The sequence below is a fragment of the Callithrix jacchus genome, chromosome 5 (genome assembly GCF_049354715.1).
Source record: "Callithrix jacchus isolate 240 chromosome 5, calJac240_pri, whole genome shotgun sequence".
NCBI lineage: Eukaryota > Metazoa > Chordata > Mammalia > Primates > Cebidae > Callithrix > Callithrix jacchus.
In genome coordinates, this window is record NC_133506.1 from 89,609,553 (window position 1) to 89,630,914 (window position 21,362).

The 21,362-nt window shown below is 44.6% G+C and overlaps 1 protein-coding gene across 5 annotated transcripts in view; it reads right to left on the reverse strand.

Moving 5' to 3' along the window:
- Positions 1 to 21,362, reverse strand: part of PECAM1 (platelet and endothelial cell adhesion molecule 1) — a 79,987-nt gene that overhangs the window by 27,265 nt on the left and 31,360 nt on the right. For all 5 annotated transcript variants that reach the window (XM_008996914.4, XM_008996911.4, XM_078373548.1 and 2 more), the window contains 7 exons: positions 15,892 to 16,167; positions 12,764 to 13,012; positions 10,568 to 10,843; positions 5,976 to 6,263; positions 4,847 to 4,954; positions 3,382 to 3,409; positions 2,288 to 2,358 (listed from right to left, as the gene is read on the reverse strand). In XM_008996914.4, coding sequence (XP_008995162.1) covers positions 2,288 to 2,358; positions 3,382 to 3,409; positions 4,847 to 4,954; positions 5,976 to 6,263; positions 10,568 to 10,843; positions 12,764 to 13,012; positions 15,892 to 16,167 — 1,296 coding nt within the window. The remainder of the gene's footprint in view (positions 1 to 2,287; positions 2,359 to 3,381; positions 3,410 to 4,846; positions 4,955 to 5,975; positions 6,264 to 10,567; positions 10,844 to 12,763; positions 13,013 to 15,891; positions 16,168 to 21,362) is intronic.

The window sequence follows — 21,362 nt, forward strand, 5'->3', positions numbered from 1 at the left end:
GTCTTTTTCTTTCTTTCTTTTCTTTTTTGTTTTTTTGATGATGCCTCTCATTATCACCCAGGCTGGAGTGCAGTGGTGTGATCTTGGCTCACTGCAGCCTCCCCTCCTGGGTTCCAGTGATTCTCCTGCCTCAGCCTCCTGGGTAGCTGGGATTACAGGCACATTCACCACGCCCAGCTAATTTTTGCATTTTTAATAGAGATGGGGTTTCACCATGTTGGTCAGGCTGGTCTCAAACTCCTGACCTCATGTGATCTGCCTGCCTTGACCTCTCAAAGTGCTGGGATTTACAGGTGTGAGCTACTGCACCCGGCCTGTGTGGTCTTTTTCTAACACGGGTGGGGTGTCTACCATCCCATGGCAGGGGCACTTCTGTTTGTGAACTATTTGGAATTCAAAATTGTTCAATGTGAGCAAGCTCATGAGAAATTCGGGAAGGGACCAGCCAGTACTCAGAAACATGAAGGACACTAGTTAACTAATTGTGTCTAGCTGGAGAAAGAAACAGCAGTACCTCCTGGTTATCATCTCAGTGGGCATGGACAAAAACCATTTTTGTCTTTTTTATTAAGTTCTCCTTTATTAAAAATAATTCTTACAAATGTCACAAATAGTATTCTTGAACGCATGGCTTTCCATCATGTATTTGAATTTTACTATCGTGATTACTAAAATATATTTATAAATTGAAATAATCTATGCAGAGATGATATAATAAGAATTGGAATATTTGGAAATTAGGAGAAAAATTCTATTTTCATATAAACCCATATCAACATTTAATTTAGTTAAATGTTATATATAAATAATACAAATCACAGAAGCCCCTTATGCCAAAAGGTGTTATTTTCTCTGTAGCAGATTACTTTTTGATAAATATTTACCTTTTTTTTTAGAGACGGGGTCTCACTTTGTTGCCCAAGCTAGTCTCAAACTCCTGGCCTCAAGTGATCCTCCCACCTCAGCCTCCCAAAGAGCTGGGATTATAGGCATGAACTACCATGCCTGGCCTGAATATAGTTTCTTTTTTTTTTTTTTTAAGATGGAGTCTCACTCTTGTTGCCCAGGCTGGAGTGCAACAACTTGATCTCAGGTCACTACAATCTCCGCCTCCTGGGTTCAAGCAATTCTCCTTCCTCAGCCTCTGGAGTAGCTGGGATTACAAGTATGCCTCACCATGCCTGGCTAATTTTTTGCATTTTTAGTAGAGACAGGGTTTCACCACGTTGGCCAGGATGGTGTTGAACTCCTGACCTCAAGTGACCCACCTATCTTGGCCTCCCAAAGTGCTGGGATTACAGTCATGAGCCACTGTGCCTGGCCTAGAATAGTTTCATAAAAATATATTTGCTGTTTTCTTTTTACTAGCACATTACTTTTATTACTACAAATATTTTATTTTCATTTTTTAAAGTTTATGATTCAATACTATACAAATTACTCAATTATTTTTTTTTTCTTTTTCTATTTTTAGTAGAGATGGGTGTTTCACCATGTTGGCCAGGCTGGTCTCAAACTTCCGACCTCAGGTGATCCACCTACCTCAGCCTCCCAAAGAAAAAGAAATAAGTAGGAAAGGGAAGAAAGGGAAGGAGGGAAAGAAAAGAAAGAAAATAAAATAAAAGAAGAAGAGTGGTCCAAATTTGGTCTGGCACAGGACCTATTGTGTGACGTATTATAGCCCCCTCTGGGAAGTAAGTAGCATCCTTGCTAAAATGCTTGAGCAATTTTCTTACTAACCTAATGGGATTAAGAACACTCTGCTGAGCTGAACCTGAAGCTAGTGATGAGCCTTAGAACCACATATTTCTTAATTGGAGCACTTTCTTTTTATGCCTCTACTAAGAGAATATTGAAATTGGTTTCCCTTTGTGGCAAATTTGAAGTAAAACTGTCTTGTGCTTATAATAATTCCATCTGAGAAGATGTTTTGCCAATGTTTTAATTCAATATCTGGTCTCTGTCTAGCAAATGGAGAATTATACTATTGTGTTGGAGCAATATTCAAAGTCTTTGACAGTAACAAGGCATGACGATTATTCTCTATCTTTCATCTACAGGAAGTTTAGAAGGTGGCGAAGTCAGAATAAAATGTGCTACCTTTCCTTTTAACCTTCTGTTTTACAAGCTCCCTGCCCAGTGGCTGATGGGATGACATATTCCCGGTGAGGCCAGGGTTTCTCTTCCAACTTTAATCCCACTACTTACAGATTCTGCTTCTGAGGCGGCTAAGGAAGTATGTAGCGAGTTGGGGAAAATTAGCAATGGCAGAAGACCACGACTTTACCGTAATGACTGTTAGCTTCCATGCTGGGATCTGACATTTTCTCGTTGGAGTTCAGAAGTGGTACTGCTGGCCTTAAAAATCAAATATAAAAAGGGAAAACTAATATATATATATATTTGTTGCTGTTGTTGTTCTAACCCCAAACCAACAAAGTAATCAAGGGAAGATCATGAGAAAACCAGGAAGAGTCTTCCAAGATAAGGAAAACTTCACTGTCTCATTTGGAAAACTACTATTTTTTTTGCAGCTCCAAGGATTACGTGAAAAAACTTTTTTTTTTTTGAGACAGAGTCTTGTTCTGTCATCCAGGCTAGAGTACAGTGGTGCAGTCTCGGCTCTCTGCAGCCTCCGCCTCTCGGTTTGAAGCAATTCTCGTGCCTCAGCCTCCCGAGCTGGGATTACAGGCATGCACCACCACACCTGGCTAATTTTTGTATTTTTGGTAGAGATGGGGTTTCGCCATGTTGGCCAGGCTAGTCTTGAACTCCTGACCTCAGGTGATCTGCCCACTTCAGCCTCCCAAAGCACTGGGATTACAAGCGTGAGCCACCATGCTTGTTTGTGATGAAACTTTTTGCTATTAAAGTATCAGGACCAAAGGGCACATGAACACCAGAAGGACTTCACAGCCCACTCCTAAGCCCCTGAATTCCTTATCCTGTGCTACTGTTTCTCTCCAGAACACAGCAATCATTTCCATACTTTTGGATTTGGGATTTCAAGAACAGTAAAGATAGTAAAACCATTTATTAAAGGCCTCTATTTTGCCAAATTTAAAAAATGTTATCTACTACCTTTATAATTTCATAAGGAAAAGGAGATTTCACAAATAATCATCTAGGAAGGACATGATCTCAGAATAAAAGCCATGTCTTCCCATGAAAGGACAATCAGCAATCTTCAACTGAGATACACACACACACACACACACACACACACACACACACACATACACACAACTCACAGCCAAGGAAGTCCTATATTTTTGTGAGTTTGCCAAGAGCCACTGAAAACTTCCTAATGACCAGAATCTCCCTCCAGACATGTCCACCCTGCTCACAGAGCAGCCGCCCCCTTCTTAGAAATATACTCACCTGGACATTTCCACTGGCATCTGCTTGGCTTTAAAAAAGAAAAACCAAAGTCAGTCTATGGTGCCCACATCCATACCACTATCATGGCAAAAACAGCAATTACTTTTGCACCAACCTAATAGAAAACACTTTTTCTTTTTCTCCTAGTAAGCTGTGAAGAAACACTCTTTTCAACAACATTTGACTTTCCAAAAGATTGAATACCCAGAAAAAGAGAGAAAAGAAAGCCAAATATATTCACACTTTTACAAAAGACAGAAAAGAGGTATTCCCTTGGTCTTATACCAAGATACTTCCCCAGAAACATGATATCTTGACTATTTTAGACAGAAGTGATTTTCATTAGTGAAATGTGATGGAAAAGAGTCAATAATACAAGAACCAGAATAGCCATAAGCAGGCAGCTCGCTCTCTGTCGCTCTCTCTCTTTTTTTTTTTTTTCTTGAGACAGAGTCTCTGGTACCCAAATATCACACACACACAACAAAAAGAGTCTCACGCTGTCACCCAGGCTGGAGTGCAGTGGTGTGATCTGGGCTCACTACAACCTCTGCCTCCTAGGTTCAAGTGATTCTCCTGCCTTGCCCTCCTGAGTAGCTGGGATTACAGGCGCTCATCACCAGGTCTGGCCAATTTTTTGTATTTTTAGTAGAGATGGGGTTTCACCATACTGTGCAGGCTAGTCTTGAACTCCTGACCTCAAGTGATCCGCCCGCCTTGTCCTCCCAAAGTGCTGGGATTACAGGTGTGAGCCATTGTGCCTAACCACTCTCTTTGATTCCAGATAATTACAAAAAGTAAAGGCCAAATCAATCCCTGTGCTTGTAACTTCAAGCTAGCTAATGCCAGGGTGTGCTCTGTCTTCCCTGAGGAGTGGCAGTTTTCCTGAAAAAAAAAAAAAAAAACAGAGCCCCTCCTCATCCCATCTGCCCCTCCCATCCTAGACAGCAGGACCAGAGGCTCCAAAAGAACCTACCTTATCCTACAAAAAAAAATTTGCAGAATTTGCAGAATTTACTGATGCTATGCCCTTTTCCTTGAGTCTTGGACAGCTGACTCTGATTCCTGATTATCAGCAGGTGATCCTGACTGCCCAGCCAGGCTTCCTTAGCTAACCCCAACCACAGGGTAGAAGTCACAGCACAACTGCCAGATTAATGACGAAGCATTCAATGTGTGTGTGTGACATGTGGGTGTTATGCGAATGTATGTGTGTCTCCAGACACTTGTAATATACTCTGTGTATTACAGGACCAGGTGTGGGCAAATCTACAGAAATGGCTTCTTCTATCCACACAAAGATGCAATTTCCCCCAAAATTTATCTTTCCTGGTTTGCCCAACGAGGAAAGTGAGAGCTTTCACTTTTGCCTAGCTGAATCCAGGGGTCAGAAAGCACCACGAATCTCTGGCTGGTTTCTTGGCAAGGATGACCAGTCAGAATGGAAGGAAAGAACTATGCTCACCTTTGGATTTCCTCAGAAAATAACATTTGGCCCCAACAATTAAGAGAGCAATGATGACTCCAATGACAACCACTGCAATAAGTCCTTTCTTCCATGGGGCAAGAACGACTGAAAACAAACAAACAAAATTTTTTTTTTTTTGGTATACAGGCTCTTCCTCTGCCAGGAAGAAATAATATCAGGCTTAAGCAACAAAAGTCAGATTCTTACAGCTCTTGTAACAGGCAGCTTGCCGTAGCATCTATCTACCTCCGAGGGGCTGTGCACTCACAGCTGGTGCAGAAATGATTGTTTCTGCTACAAATAGAGGTCAGCTGTGGTCCTCAAGGAGGGAACAGATCAGCTTTGCTGGAGCAGACTTTTTTTTTCTTTTTGAGACAGGGTCTCACTCTGTCATCCAGGCTAGAGGTTGATCACAGCTCACTGCAGCCTCAACTTCCTGGGCTCAAGCAATCCCCCTACCTCAGCCTCCCGAGTAGCTGGGACTACAGGAGCACACCATCACACTTGGCTATTTTTTGTTTGTTTGATTTTTGAGGCAGATTCTTGCTCTGTCATCCAGGCTAGAGTGCAGTGGCATAATCTCTGCTCACTGCAACCTCTGCCTCCTGGGTTCAAGTGATTCTCATGTCTCAGCCTCCTGAGTAGCTGGGATTACAGGTGTGAGCCACTGCATCCAGCCTATTTTTGTACTTTTTGTAGAGGCGGGGTTTCAACACGTTGCCCAGGCTGGTCACCAGCTCCAAGGCTCAAGTGGAGTAGGCTCCTTTTTGGCGTGTGTGTTCAGCCCTCTTCCTGAGCAGAAAACCACCCCCACCCACATAAGTGGGCTCCCCAACCATGTCTGTAGGTAGATATGTGACCCAAAGCGACTCCATGGTGAGTCTGCCACGACTTTGTAACTGGAACAGTGTGACATTCTCCCAATTCCTTATAATAATCAATTCCTCTTTTCTACTTAATTCCAGCAGATTTCTGTCACTTGCAACCAAGAGCCTGGAGGACATTGGTCTTCCAGCCTTTAGTCACATGAGCTAAACTCCCCCGAATTCCCTCTTACAAGGAGTGTGTTTTCTTTTCTCACCCTTGGGAGCCCACAGCACAGCTCACTGTGGAGAGCACGACTCACCTGTGACTGTCAGTATTTTGCTTCTGGGGACACTGGAGGCTTGATTGGCTCTGTTGAAGGCTGTGCAGTAATACTGTCCCTCCTCCTCCTTGCCAGCCTTCGACTTGGCCCAGAATGTCTGGGTGTCATTCAAGGTTGTTTGGTGGAAGGGTTTGGTCTCCTTTTCTCTGTAAAAGCTATAGGTGATGGGATCAGATCCTTCATCCACAGCGCACTGCAGCACAATGTCTGCGCCAGACTCCACCACCTTATTTGACAGGATAGAAATCTGGACCCCATCCACCGGGGCTGAAAAGCAGGAAAAGGATTCACACTGAGCAAAGAAGAGCAGAGGAAGAGAAGCAGGACACAGCCACTGCTCAGGGCTGGCTCCCTCCTGGCTGTGACCTGGACTTGGATTGTGCCCTTCATTCCAGCCACTCCTTGCATCCCACGTTCTTCACATTTCCTCCTCTGATTAGCCCAGAAGGGCAGCAAAGCAACGGACGCCTCCTGTTCTCACTTGATGATTAAACACAACACAAAGGACATCTACCTCCCTTCACTTACCCCTCAAGGATTATGGGACACTTGGCTATACTGTAAGATTAACTTCAGGCTGGGTGCGGTGGCTCACGCCTGTAATCCCAGCATTTTGGGAGGCCAAGTCAGGCGGATCACAAGATCAGGAGTTCGAGACCAGCCTGGCCAATATGATAAAACGCTGGCTCTACTAAAAATACAAAAATTAGCCAGGCATGGTGGCATGTGCCTATAGTCTCAGCTACTCAGGAGGCCGAGGCAGAAGAATCACTTGAACTCAAGAGGCGGAGGTTGCAATGAGCTAAGATCACGCCACTGATTCCAGCCTGGGTGACAGAGCAAGACTCTGTCTCAGATAAATAAATAAATAAATGAGTAACTTCAGTGCTCTGCTGGGGTCTATTTTGTGTATGTACGTAAGTGTGTAAGTGTGGTTGATTTCTCTCCCTCTGCTTACAAAAATGCATGACACTGTTTCCAGGCTTTTTTTTCCTGAGATAGAATCTCACTCTTATCACCCAGGCTGGAGTGCAGTGGTGCAATCTCAGCTCACTGCAACCTCTGCCACCTGGGTTCAAGCAATTCTCCTGCCACAGCCTCCCGAGTAGCTGGAATTACAGGCGCACACCACCACATCCGGCTAATTTTTTGGATTTTGTTGTTGTTATAGAAATGGGGTTTTGCCATGTTGGCCAGGCTGGCCTTGAACTCCTGACCTCAAGTGATTTGCCCATCTCGGCCTTCCAAAGTGCTGGGATTACAGGCATGAGCCACTGTGCCAGGCCACAGACAACCTTGACCCACTGCCTTCTCTAGCTATCAGCCATTTTTTCTACTTTTTCCTTTATGCTTTGACACCCTTATTTCCCACTTTCTTGTTACCCCTGAAATCTGACTGCACTCTTGTGTAGTCATAGGCAGAGGTTGTGACACCATACTCTAGCTCAAGTTTGGAAGAAACTGGGAAGGTCACCTGACTCCCAACCAATGTCCCCGAGTCCCCTGCAGATTAAATTCAAGGGTGGATGCTCTTTCTCCAGGCTCCCAACCTTGGCCTCTCTGCAGCTCACTGTTGCCCAGATCTTACTGTGGAACTCAGCTTTTTCTGGGCTTCCTCATGACTCTGATTCTCTTCCTTTCTTACCTGGCACCCCTTTCGTATTCACTAGTTATTCTTTGTTTTGCCCTGAAGTACAAACTTTCTGCAAAATTCAGTCCTGAGTTTTCCATCCCCACTCTCTTCTTGGGTGATTTCACCTGCAATCATAGCTTCTGTCTCTGAGCCACCGACCCCTAAACCTACGGCTCCCATCCAGGTTACTTTCCCAAACTCCAAGTCTCCCTTAGTACCTGGGCATTTCCGCTTGGAAGCCCAGCCAGTCTCACTCCCTAGAGATCCAAGCAGAATGCAGCTACCCTCTGTATCTGCTTTTCCTAGCTTCATACTCAACTTCCAAAATTTGGATCCTAAATTGTCTTCCCAAGTAGACTTTCCTTCTAGTGTGAGAGCAGACTGGTCAGCAGATGGTGTTGTGACTTACGATACACTCTGCTGTGAGTGCAGGCTATGATGAGACCACGGAGGAAGCCAGGCACCGGGCCTGGGACAGCAGTGGGCTCCAATCCCAGTCCCATCACCCCCCAGCTCTCTGCCCTAAGCCTCAGCCGCATCATGATAAAACAACAACAATTCTGTTACTGGTCTTCTGTGGTTATAGTGAGTTTTCACGGGAGCAATTTACTACAGTACTTCACACAGGGCTAGACACACAGTCACTAAATGTTAGCCACTCATATCGACCCAGTTAAAACCAACAGCTTCACATGGGCTTCTGCGTTAGCTTCTAACGTACCATGAGGTCTGAAGTCCCCATGCCTGCCCCCTGACCCAGCCACCAGGTGGATCTTTCCGAGAACTCTTTGCATCCTGTCCTTCCTTCCATCTTCTGGCTTTTCACTGCATGCAGGTCAATTCCAACTCCTAAGACTGGCACTTGGTGTCCTTCACATGTAGGCTCAGCCACGTTTTCAGCTCATATCTAGTGATATTCCATTCCCAACCTCCAACCTTTGTTTCCAGCCATCTGATTTCCCACAGTCCTTGTTTGTTTGTTTGTTTGTTTTGCGATAGAGTCTCACTCTGTCACCCAGGCTGGAGTGCAGTGGCACAATCTCGGCTCACTGCAACCTCCACCTCCTGGGTTCAAGCGATTCTCCCAGTCAGCCACCTGAGTAGCTAGGACTACAAGCACCTGCCACCACGCCGAGCTAATTTTTGTATTTTTAGCAGGGGGGAGGGTTTGCCATGTTGGTCAGGCTAGTCTCAAACTCCTGGGCTCAAGTGATCCACCTGACTCAGCCTCCCAAAGTGCTGGGACTGTAGGCGTGAGCCATCACACCTGGCCACCCAGTCTTTTAAATTGCCCCATGGAAGCTTTGGCTCATGTGTTTGCTGGAGATGTTCAGTCATCCTCAGCCATCTCTGCCCACCCATTCTCAAGCCCTGGGTCCTAGCCCAGCTCTTTCACAATGTTTCCCACTTAGGTTAGATGATGTCTGACATACCCTGAATTACTATCACCATCACTATAAAGGATATAGTTTATGTGACAATTAACCAAACATTACCTCTAACATTTTTTTCTATGTTTATTTGTATTATGATTCAGATATTTTTCTATCTTGAATTAGGAGATCTTGTGTTTCTTATTAAAGCATTGAAACAAAGAGTATGTCTTCTTTTTTTTGGTATACCTCACAGCATTAGGTGCTTAGTTTATGTTAATGTTAACTTTTTTTTTTCAAGATGGAGTCTTACTCTGTCACCAGGCTGGAATGCGGTGGCGTGACCTTGGCTCACTGCAACCTCTGCCTCCCAGGTTCAAATGATTCTTGTGCCTCAGCCTCTCGAGTAGCTGGGATTACAGGTGCTTGCCACCACACCCAGCTACTTTTTGTATTTTTAGTAGAGATGGGGGGTTTCAACATGTTGGCCAGGCTGGTCTCAAACTCCTGACCTCAGGTGATCCACTGCCTCAGCCTCCCAAAGCACTAGGATTACAGGTGTGAGCTACTGCACCTGGCCTATGTTAATGTTAATTGAAGAGGTATGGCCACTATTAGACTCTACATGAATAGAAGCAGGACTCCCTCCCTCCTACTCACATCCAGAGCAGCACGTGTAAACAGTTACTAAACAAGAAGGACGAAGAGGAGGACACCTTATTAAACTTTTTACAACGGGATGCAAAGTATCTAAGATACGCAAGCAATGGCACTCCTGAGGCCTTCTGAGAGGCATGAGATAGAGGCTTAGGAAAAACTATCGACCGCCAAGACAGTGGTATATTTCTCTTGCATATGATGAAAATCCCAGGCAAATGTTAGCTGTTCCCATGAGACCATAGCCTATAGCTCTCATTGCTGCAGATTCCACACAAGACAGAGTTGCCTGGCTAGAGGTCACAACAGTAGAGTCCTGACCTACAATTCTCAGAACAGTGTATCTGAAAAGGAGAAAGAGCTAAGGAGCCCAAATGCACAACTTCAGGACTTCCTGCTGCAGGACACTTTTACGCTTCTCATATTTTAGCAGTTCATTTAAAGCTTCTAGAAAGAGATTACACTGTTCCCATCAACAGCCCCCAAATATTTTCCAGCCTCTCTCTTTTTTTGTTTCAGACGGAGTTCTGCTCTTGTGGCCCAGGCTGGAGTGCAACGGCGCATTTCGGCTCGTGCAACCTCTGCTTCCTGGGTTCAAGTGATTCTCCTGCCTCAGCCTCTCAAGTAGCTGGGATTACAGGCACCCGCCACCATGCCCAGCTAATTTTCTACTTTTAGTAGAGACAAGGTTTCACCATGTTTCCTGGTCAAACTGGTCTCAAACTCCTGACCTCAGGTGAGCCGCCTACCTCAGCCTCCCAAAGTGCTGAGATTATAGGTGTGAGCCACCGCACCTGGCCCCTTACTTCTCTTATTGTCCCCACAATCCTTGGGCAACCCTAAACCTTCAAAAATGTTAACAAATGCCCCAAGCCAACATGATTTCTTCTCATAGCACAGTAACTTACCTATCACCTTCACCCTCAGAACCTCACTTAACAGTCGGCCTTGGGAATGGCAATTATTCACCGCACAATAGTATCTGACATCTTCAGTGGGGTTGTCTTTGAATACCGCAGGGTCATTTGAGCTCTTGGTACAACTCTCCAAACTTTCTGTATTTTTAAAAAGCTGATAAGAAATAGGTGAAGTTCCATTGATCGACTGGCAACTGACTTCGATGGTCTGTCCTTTTATGACCTCAAACTGGGCATCATGAGAAATCCTCGGCCTGGAGAGCATTTCTAGAACAGAGAGAGAAACCATCCTAAAGGCACTGAAGGCAAAAGCAAAACATCCAGCCCAAGAGGTTCCTTCTCTAAAACCTGGGCTTTGCTTTCTGTCCCTGCTGTAATTTCAAATGCCTGCCTGCTTTATTTAGCCTTATAGGATGCCTGTGAGACTAACAGGCTGTGCATGTGTGTGTGCACACGTGTGTGTGTGTGTGTGTGTGCGTGTGTGGTGAGAAGGGAAAAGGAAAGAGAAGTGCAATAAGCAAAATAGAGAATGACTGAAATTCAAGGAAAACATTACATCTCCAGAAATACATGTTTATATTTTACCATAGCTCACATGCACATGCACACATACATATGCTTTTCTTGTGTTGAGCAAAGACACAGAAAGCATAGGAAAAGTATAACAAGGAGCCAAATAAAATGTGTGTGTGTGTGTGTGTGTGTGTGTGTGTGTGTGTGTATTTGAGACAGGGTCTCACTCTGTTACCCAGGCTGGAGTGCAATACTGCAATTAGGGCTTACTACAACCTCCCAGAATCAAGCGATCCTCCTACTTCAGCCTCCCCAGTAGCTGCAACTACAGATGCACACCATACCTGACTAATTCTTTATTTTCATAGAGACAGGGTCTCACTATGTTGCCCAGGCTGGTCTTGAACTCCTGGACTCAATTGATCCTCCCATGACAGCCTCCCAAAGTACTGGATTATAAGTATAAGCCACCACACCTGGCCCAGGAGATATATATATGTCTATGTATATACATGTACATACACACACATACACACACACACACACACATATATATGTGTGTGTATGTGTATATATATATATATATATATATTTTTTTTTTTTTTTTTTGAGACAAAGTCTCGCTCTGTCAATCAGGCTAGAGTGCAATAGTGCAATCTTGGCTCACCATAACCTCCACCTCTCAGGTTCAAGGGACCCTGCCTCAGCCGCCCGAATAGCTGTGATTATAGGTGTACACCACTACACCCAGCTAACTTTTGTATTTTTAGTAGAGACGAGGTTTCACCATGTTGGCCAGGCTGGTCTCAAACTCCTAACCTCAGGTAATCTGCCGGCCTTGGCCTCCCAAAGTGCTGGAATTACAGGCTTGTGCCACTGTGTTTGGCCAATATATATATATTTAAATACTTCTTGGCCTGCCTTTTGAGTTAGGTGGTTAGAGCATTGACAATAGGTTCAGTTGAAGCTATAATAAAATCTTAGCTGGATAAAATACAGCCACAGGTTAAATGAAAGGATCACAACCGAACAATAATAGTGACAGTGACAACTTGACTGGAGATCTAGAATCATCTCGAATCTTGCCACACAGAGTGTGGTCCAGAGACCAGTAGAATCCACATCACCAAAATGCTAGTTAGAGATGCAGAACCTGGCCCCATCTGGACCTAAAATACTAAATCAGAACCTGTATTTTAACCACGTGTTGCACACACATTCAGGCAGGCACCTGTAATCCCAGCTACTCGGGAGGCTGAGGCAGGATACCCTGGAGCAGGAACCTAGGAGACAGAGGTTGCAGTGAGCTGAGATCATGCCACTGCACTCTAGCCTGGGCGACAGAGTGAGACTCTGTCTCAAAAAAAAAAAAAAAAAAAAAGTTCAACATTGGCTAAGTAGTGTTTCCTTCCTGAGCTTTTGGGTGGGTACTTGCTCCAGCAGGCAGAACCTTGCCAGAATCTTAGCAAGTCAGAACCCACATCATCATCAGTGAATCAGTACTCTGAGCAGGAATACCTCCTTGTTTCTTTGGCCTTTTGATTTCACCCTTCTTTCCCTCTAGTTCTTACCCTGCCTGAGTCTGATCAGACCGGACAGGGCAGTGGCTGCAGATAAATTTCCTTTTTCCCATTCAGCCCCGGATGCCCTCTGAGTCAGCGCTGATATACTCACCACACACGACTATCTGGACTGTGTTGCTTTTCTTGACTACTTTGCCAATACCTGCAGTGCAGATATACGTCCCACTGTCCCACTCTGAGACTCTCTTCCTGAAATTTGAAGTCTGTGACACAACCGTGTCTTCCTTCAGGATGGTGAAGTTGGCTGCAGGCATTCCTGGGATGGAGCAGTATAGGGACAGTGTTTGACCTTGGTCCAGACGTATGGAGGAAGATTCCAGTTTGGGCTTGGAAAATAGTTCTGAAAAACAGTGAGTGGGAATGGAGTGAGATGTGTCTGGCCACCACCGCAAAGCCCCTTGCTGGAGAGGCCCTTGGCTCAGGTGCTGTTGAAAGAACCAACTTCCAACTTCCAGCAAAAAGTTTTCCTTTGCTTCTCATATACCTAACGATCACCCCAGTAAGGATCATTCTTTGCCTAGGATTCCAATGGCAGGTTTTCCTTTCTTGTTAATCCAATTTATTTCCATGAGAAGGATTAGAAAAGTTTTGCAACTTGTAGGCAGGTGCAGTGGCTCTTGCCTGTAATCCCAGCACTTTGGGAGGCAGAGGTGGGTGGATCACCTGAAGTCAGGAGTTCGACTTCTCATATGGTGAAACCTTTTCATATGGTGAAACCCTGTCTCTACTAAAACTATAAAATAAGCTGGGCGTGGTGGCAGGCGCCTGTAATCCCAGATACTTGGGAGGCTGAGGCAGGAGAATTGCTTGAACCCAGGAGGCAGAGGCTGCATCGAGCTAAGATTGCACCACTGTACTCTAGCCTGGGCGACAAGAGTGAAACTCCCTCTTAAAAAAAAAAAGTTTTGCATCTTGTAATGCAGCAAATAATGATTCATGCATTCATTCATTTATTTGTTCACTCGCTGATTTCAGCCCACAAGTATTTATTGCACGCTCTCTCTGGTGGGCCCGTTGCTAGGCATTGAGAGATAGCAATGCATCAGAAACAGTCTCTGACTTCAAAGTGCTTAGATTTAGTGGTTGATTCAGATGCATTGTTTGTAACAGAGCCCATGAGAAAAACACTGAACCTAGGCTTGGGGAATCAGGGAAAGGACTCTTGGAGAAAGTTATCCAGAGAAAGTCTCTGGGACAGAATGTCTCAGCCCATCTGGGCTTCTACCACAAAATGCTATAGATTGGTCTATTTATGTCTGTGAATACTTCAAAGGTAAAACCAGGTCTTAGGTAGCCCAGTAAGTTGCCCAGCATACAGAAGGTGCTCAATATGTGTTGAATTGGTACTTTTCTTTAATGAGATCATATAAATTGTAACAGTAAAAAATACCATGAGCCATCAAAATATAAGTCATTATCAATAATTACATTGCTAGCACACACTATAGACCAGTAGGACCCAACGTATATGTCAATATTCCAGTTGGGTAGTTGGCAGCCTACCTGTGGTACTGGGGACTGTTGTTGACACTGCACACTCAACGCCTGACACATAGGAGGCTTTTAGTAAATAAGTGAACAAATGAATGTATGAATGCAGACACGCGTGAACACCTTCACCGTGCAACCGAGAAGTGCTGACTCTCTGTCCCCTGAAACACGGTCATCCAACACTCATTCCTTCATCCAACAAATATTCAATCTCTACTGTGTGCCAGGCACTGTTCTAGGTGTTAAGGGCATAGCATTGAACAGAATAATGTTCCTGCCCTCAGCAGCTTACATTCTAGTGGCTGCATACACACAATAAACAAGAAAGGTAGAGTATATTTTGGTACTAAGTACTTTAGAGAGAAATAAAGCCAGGTAAGGGGGGTTAAGAGCCTGAGGGAATTTTCCAGCTCATGGATTTAAAAGCCAAACAGGCCTGAGGGTAATTCTTGTTCTACCCCTTGGTAATCCTGCAATCTGACCTCTCAGTCTGAGTTCCCACATCCATAATGTGGGCATCCTTATGCCTATCTCCTAGAATTGTTATGAGCATGAAATGAAAATATATATAAACCTGGGCCAGGCACAGTGGCTCATGCCTATAATCCCAGCACTTTGGGAGGCTGAGGCAGGCAGATCACTTGAGGTCAGGAGTTTGAGACCAGCCTGGCCAGCATGGTGAAACTCTGTCTCTACTAAAAATACAAAATATGAGCAGGGCATGGTGGCGTGCACCTGTAATCCCAGCTACTTGGGAGGCTAAGGCAGGAGAATCACTTGAACTTGGGAGGCAGAGGTTGCAGTGAGCTGAGATTGCACCACTGTACTCCAGTCTGGGCAACAGAGTGAGACTTTGTCTCAAAAAAGAAAAAAAGAAAAAGAAAGTGTATATAAACCCATCGTACAGTGTTCAAAAAAGGGGAATTGTTGTCATTTTTTTTTTTTTTGAGACAGACTCTCACTCTGTTGACCAGGTTGGAATGCAGTGGCGTGATCTTGACTCACTGCAGCCTCCACCTCCCAGGTTCAAGCGATTCTTGTGCCTTAGCCTCCTGAGTAGCTGGGATTATAGGCACATGCTGCCACACCCAGCTAATTTTTGTATTTTTAGTAGAGATGGGGTTTCACCATATTGGCCAGGCTAGTCTTGAAGTCCTAGCCTCAAATGATCTGCCCACCTTGGCCTCCCAAGTCCTGGGATCACAGGTGTGAGCCACCACACCCATCCATGTTATGATTATTTTTGAGTTTACTAATGCTTTCTCATTTGTGGCTCTGTGATAGGACCCATGTCTGGGATTTAGCATTGTGCTTGGCACAGGGGACAGAGAAATATAACAGAGTAAGGAAACATTAACCAGTATTCATAGAGTCTTACTCTGTACAAGGCTCTCACTTAATCATTATAGCAGTCCTAAAATGTGAGTGCTGCCATGATCACCATCTCACAGAGCTGCGGCACATTCAACAACTCACCCAAGGTCACAGAAGCAGTGAGTCACAGGGTTGAGATCTGGTGTCGGAGCCCCCACCCTCAACAAGCACAGTGGACTATTAACTCACTCTGCATAGACTTCTTCCCATGAGCACCAAAGCCCCACCTGAGCACATTCATTCAGATAAGCAGGGGCAGAAAATGTATCAACTCTCTTCCGCCACACTGGATGGCAGCTGGGTAGTTTCGTGAGCCCGCCATATGCCAGCCCACTGCCACAGCAGCAGCCCTACCTGTTATGTTGACGACGATGCTGCTGACCTTGGCTATGCGGCTGGACTCCACTTTGCAAGTGTAGTTGCCACTGTGCTCCACCATGGCCATGACTGAGTACACAGCCTCGTTGCCATGTTTGCTGTTGGCCACAATCACCTTGTCCTTCTGAATTATGATTTCTGGAAACTCCTGAGCCAGGTGAGTCACTTGAATGGTGCACTTAATGTGGAGCTGATCTCCCTCCATGATCATTCCAGTGGGGCTGATGTGGAACTTGGGCATAGAGAAGGATTCTGCCAGAGAAGAAGACAACCTGGTTGGACTCAGGTGCAAATCTGGGCAAGAGGAAGCTCTTCTGCTCTTTTCCTGCTCCCTGTCACCCAACTTCTATTGTTCCTAACATTTTTTTTTTAAGACAGAGTCTTGCTTTGTCGCCCAGCCTGGAGCACAGCAGCGTGATCTCAGCTCACTGCAGCCTCCACCTCCCAGATTCAAGCAGTTCTCTTGCCTTAGCCTCCTGAGTAGCTCAGCTAACTTTTTCTATTTTTTTTTTTTTAGTAGAGATGGGGTTTCACCATGTTGCCCAGACTGGTCACAAACTCTTGAGCTCAGGTAATCTGCCCACCTCGGCTTCCCAAAGTGCTGGCATTAAAGGCGTGAGCCACTGCACTCAGCCTTTCCTAACTAACTTTAAAAATTCAACCTTTCCTCTCTAAAACTTTACCCTGGGCTGCTCTTATACTCTCTCGCTTCTCGCTCACTCTTGCATCTTCAGGCTTCTTCACTGCAATTCTCTGGCTTTCTGAAGCTTCCCAAAGGCCAAACACCTTCTCTAGATCTCACCTGCAGAAACTTCTTCAGATGACTTCAGAAATAACCACAGTATAGACATGATCTTCCTCCTGCCCACTGTGGATTTTCTAGGCTCTTCCCAGGACTTTACGGAAGCTTGGCATTTCAGCATGAAGATACTATAGGTTTTAAAAGTTCAGCTATGTGAAATGGGCTGCTCCATGGAAATGCATATTTGAATAATTGCATACCTCCAAAAAAGTGGCTGCTAGTCTTTTCTATTTCATTTTTGTAAATGCTGGCCATCACTCACTAAACTGATTTCAGGACTTACACAGTTTGAAAAACAATTTTGCCCTAGCATGGGGCTTTACGCCTATAATCCTAACACTTTGGAGCCCAGGAGTTCTAGAACAGCCTGGGCAACATAGTGAGACCCTATCTCTATTAAAAAAGAAAAATAGTTTTAGTCAAGTATAGGTTAAATACCAACCGGGGCATAGGATCTTCAGGGAAGTAGGGATAGGTCCTAGGCTTTCATTTCCACTAACAACAAAGAACAAGCCCAGGGCATAAACTCAATATATGCACAGATTCCAACTGTGTAAAATACAAAATAGGGACATTTAAAAAATGCTGAAAGTGAATACAGAGTAATCTAATACTTTAATATTCATTAGCGGTTTTTAACTTTTTTTTTTAAGATGGGGTTTCATCATGCTGGCCAGGCTGGTCTTGAATTCCTGACCTCAGGTGATCCACCCACCTCTGCCTCCCAAAGTGCTAGGATTATAGGCGTGAGCCACCATGCCCGGCAGTTTTTAGCATTAAAAAGTCAATTCATGCACTTAGGGAGGCTGAGGTGGGTGGATCACCTGAGGTCGGGAGTTCGAGATCAGCCTGGCCAACATGGAGAAACCCCATCTCTACTAAAAATACAAAATTAGCCGGGCGTGGTGGCGTTTGACTGTAATCCCAGCTACTCGGGAGGCTGAGGCAGGAGAATCACTTGACCCTGGGTAGCGGAGGTTTCGGTGAGTGGCGATCACGCCATTGCACTCCAGCCTGGACAAGAGTGAAACTCCATCTCAAAAAAATAAATAAACAAAAAATAAAGTCAATTCATAATAAGAAGTTATCATAAAATAACAGCCTGCCTTCTCAAGTAAAAGTAAAAAAGGGGAAGGCATTCTTTACATCCTTTAGGACTCTCAAATTATAGGTCTTCTGGGGAAACTTAATTATAGCGGAAGGGTGCTTTTCTTTCACCCAAATCAACTCCAGATGCCCCAGAGATTTAAATACAGGGGGAAAAGAAATGAAACCACAGCACAGTAAAAGAAAACATAGGTGACATTTTTTTTGCTGTCTTGACATGGCCAGGTGCAGTGGCTCATGCCTGTAATCCCAGCACTTTGGGAGGCTGAGGGAGGAGAATTGCCTGAGCTAAGGAGTTTAAGACCAACCTGGGCAACACGGTGAGACCCTCCATCTCAAAAAACGTATTATAAAATATTTTAAACGTATTATAAATAAAGGGCTTGAACAAATCAGTCAGGAACAATAAAAAGAGTTTTGGTTAGTCAAATTTACCTATCTTGTTTCTTTAATGGCACCTGAGTTTTGTGATTCACAATAAAAATGACAAAGCGTATATGAATCGGCAGTTTATGGGGGGAAAAAGTAATAGATGAATAAACAAGCTCAACCTCACTAAAAACTAGAGAAATACAAATCACCACGACAATGGTATATATCACTATACCTCAACTAGATCATCAAAAATAATAAAACATTGAAATATTCTGCTGGGTGCCAGGTGCAGTAGCTCATGTCTATAATCCTAGCACTTTGGGAGGCCGAGATGGAAGGATCACTTGAGGCCAGGAGTTTGAGACCAGACTGGTCAACATAGCAAGACCCTCATCTCAAAAAAAAACAAAAAGAAATAAAGACTCTGTTGGTAAGGATGTGGGAAAACAAACACTAGCATCACTTTTGATAAAAATGTTCAACCACCTGAAGAGCCTTTGGCAATATCTAGCACTTTGGGAATATCAAGCCAGGCAGGGTCAGCCAAGCCTTTTATAAATTAAAGGAATTAGCTCTTTGTCAAAGTACCATGCAAATATTTTCTCCAGTTTGTTATTTGTCTTATTTTATGATAAGTTTTTCATGCTGAAGTGGTTTTTTTTGTTTGTTTGGTTTTTGAGATGGCGTCTCAGTTGCCCAGGCTGGAGTGCAGTGGCATGTAGACTCACTGCAACCTCCACCTCCTAGGCTCAAGCGATCCTCCCACCTCAGCCTCCGAACTATAGTTGCCTACCACCACACTTGGTTAATTTTTGTATTTTTAGTAGAGACATTGTTTCACCATGCTGGCCAGGCTCATCTCAAACTTCTGACCTCAGGTGATCCACTGCCTTGGCCTCCCAAAGTGCTGGGATTACAGGTGTGAGCCACCATATCTAGCCTCATGCTCAAGTTTTTAATCCACTGAAAAGGCAAAAAGCATTTGATTCAACAATTTGACTGCTAAGAATTAACCCCGGCCCGGCATGATGGCTCACGCCTATAATCCCAGCACTTTGGGAGGCCAATGCGGGTGGATTGCCTGAGCTCAGGAGTTGGAGACCAGCCTGGGCAACACGGTGAAGCTTCGTCTCTACTCAAATGCGAAAAATTACCCAGGCATGGCAGAGTGTGCCCATAGTCCCAGCTACTCAGGAGGCTGAAGCAGGAGAATCGCTTGAACCTGGGAGACAGAGGTTGCAGTAAACCAAGACTGTACCATTGCACTCCAGCTTGGGTGAGAGCCAGACTCCACCTCAAAAAAAAAAAAAAAAATAGTTGCCAAAGTACACAAGTTATAAGTACAAATCTCTATACTGTAGGATTGTTGTCATAGCAAAAACTGAGAAAAATACCTAACTGTCCATCAACAAAAGAGAAGGTAAAAATCACTTAAGCCCAGGAGTTTGAGGGTTGCAGAGATGGCCCATCCCTACAGTAGAGTTCTGAGTTCTAAAAATGATATAGATCATCTATATTTCTTCATACGGACCAAAGTCCATAAGATTTTGTCAAGTTTTTAAAAAATTATAAAATAGTGTGATAGGTTCCCATCTTTTGTAAAAACAAAACCTGTGTGCGTGCGTGTGTGTGTGTGTATGCGTGTGTGTATGATATATAAATACATATACGAAAGGCTAGAGGATCATGCATGGTTTTTTGTCACTTTATCTACATACTTTATATCCTGCTCTTTTTTCCAAAAATTCTACCCAGAGCACATGTAATTCAATAATAGAACATACAGACACACACACACCATAGGCAGGATAAAGTGGGATGCCAAATGAAGGCGACCATTTATAACAAACTGCTAAGGTTCCTGCTGTGGAAATATTTGCAAATATCTACACAGGTGTGGCTTCCCTGACTTCTCATGCTTGGCCAATGAGCCTGGGGTCTGGGAGTGGCTGATTACCTGTGCTAGAGTCCTGCTTGTCCTGGACACTCCCCAGCTTCCCTCTGCTGCTGCCCCCTTCTGTCCTGGGAGCATTTCTCATTTGTTTAGTGTTTGTCCAATGCAAGTCTATGTTAAACGTTGGGACACCAAGGCTGAGGACCTGGCCCCTCTTTCTTCCCGATCCCCTCCAGACCCAATTTCCTGGTGTCTGACCCTCGATGGCTTAAAGCAGTGGCTTCCAAACCGCAGATCACATAATGCATCAGTGTAGTGCATCATGGCTGGTGTTTATAAAGACTGAAATAGGGCCGGGCAAGGTGGCTCACATCTGTAATCCCAGCACTTTGGGAGACTGAGGCAGGCAGATCATGAGGTCAGGAGATCAAGACCATCCTGGACAACATGATAAAACCCCGTCTCTACTAGAATACAAAAAAATTATCCAGGCTTGGTGGTGCGTGCCTGTAGTCCCAGCTCCTCTGGAGGCTGAGGCAGGGGAATCGCTTGAACCCTGGTGGCGGAGAATGCCGTGAGCTGAGATTGTGCCACTGCACTACAGTGACAGAGCAAGACTTCGTTTCAAAAAAAAAAAGACTAAAATAGGCTGGGCGCGGTGGCTGTAATCCTTTGGGAGCACTTTGGGAGGCTGAGGTGAGCAGATCACCTGAGGTAGGAGTTTGAAACAGCCTGGCCAACATGGTAAAAACCTGTCTATACTAAAAATACAAAAATTAGCCAGGTGTGATGGTGTGCCCCTGTAATCCCAGCTACCCAGGAGGCTGATGCAGGAGAATCGCTTGAACCTGGGAGGTGGAGGCTGCAGTGAGCTGAGATTGTGCCCACTGCACTCTAGCCTAGATGACATAGCAAGACTCTTTCTCAAAAAGAAAAGACTGAAATAGAGTAGAATAGGAAATATTGAAATGCATCATATGAATACTGTGGGTTAATATCAAAATAAGAGAAAGAGAATATAAGAAAAAGAGTTGAAATGATTTTAACAAAATTTTTAAAATGCATCATATACACTGGACAAGGTGGTTCATGCCTGTAATCCCAGCATTTTGGGAAGCCAAGGCAGGACTTCGTAAACCCAGGAGTTTGAGACCAGCCTGGGCAACACAGCAAGACCCTGTCTCTATGAAAAAAAAAGGAAAAATTATCTGGGCATGATGTTACGTGGCACAGTCCCAGCTACTTGGGAGGCTGAGGTGGGAGAATCAC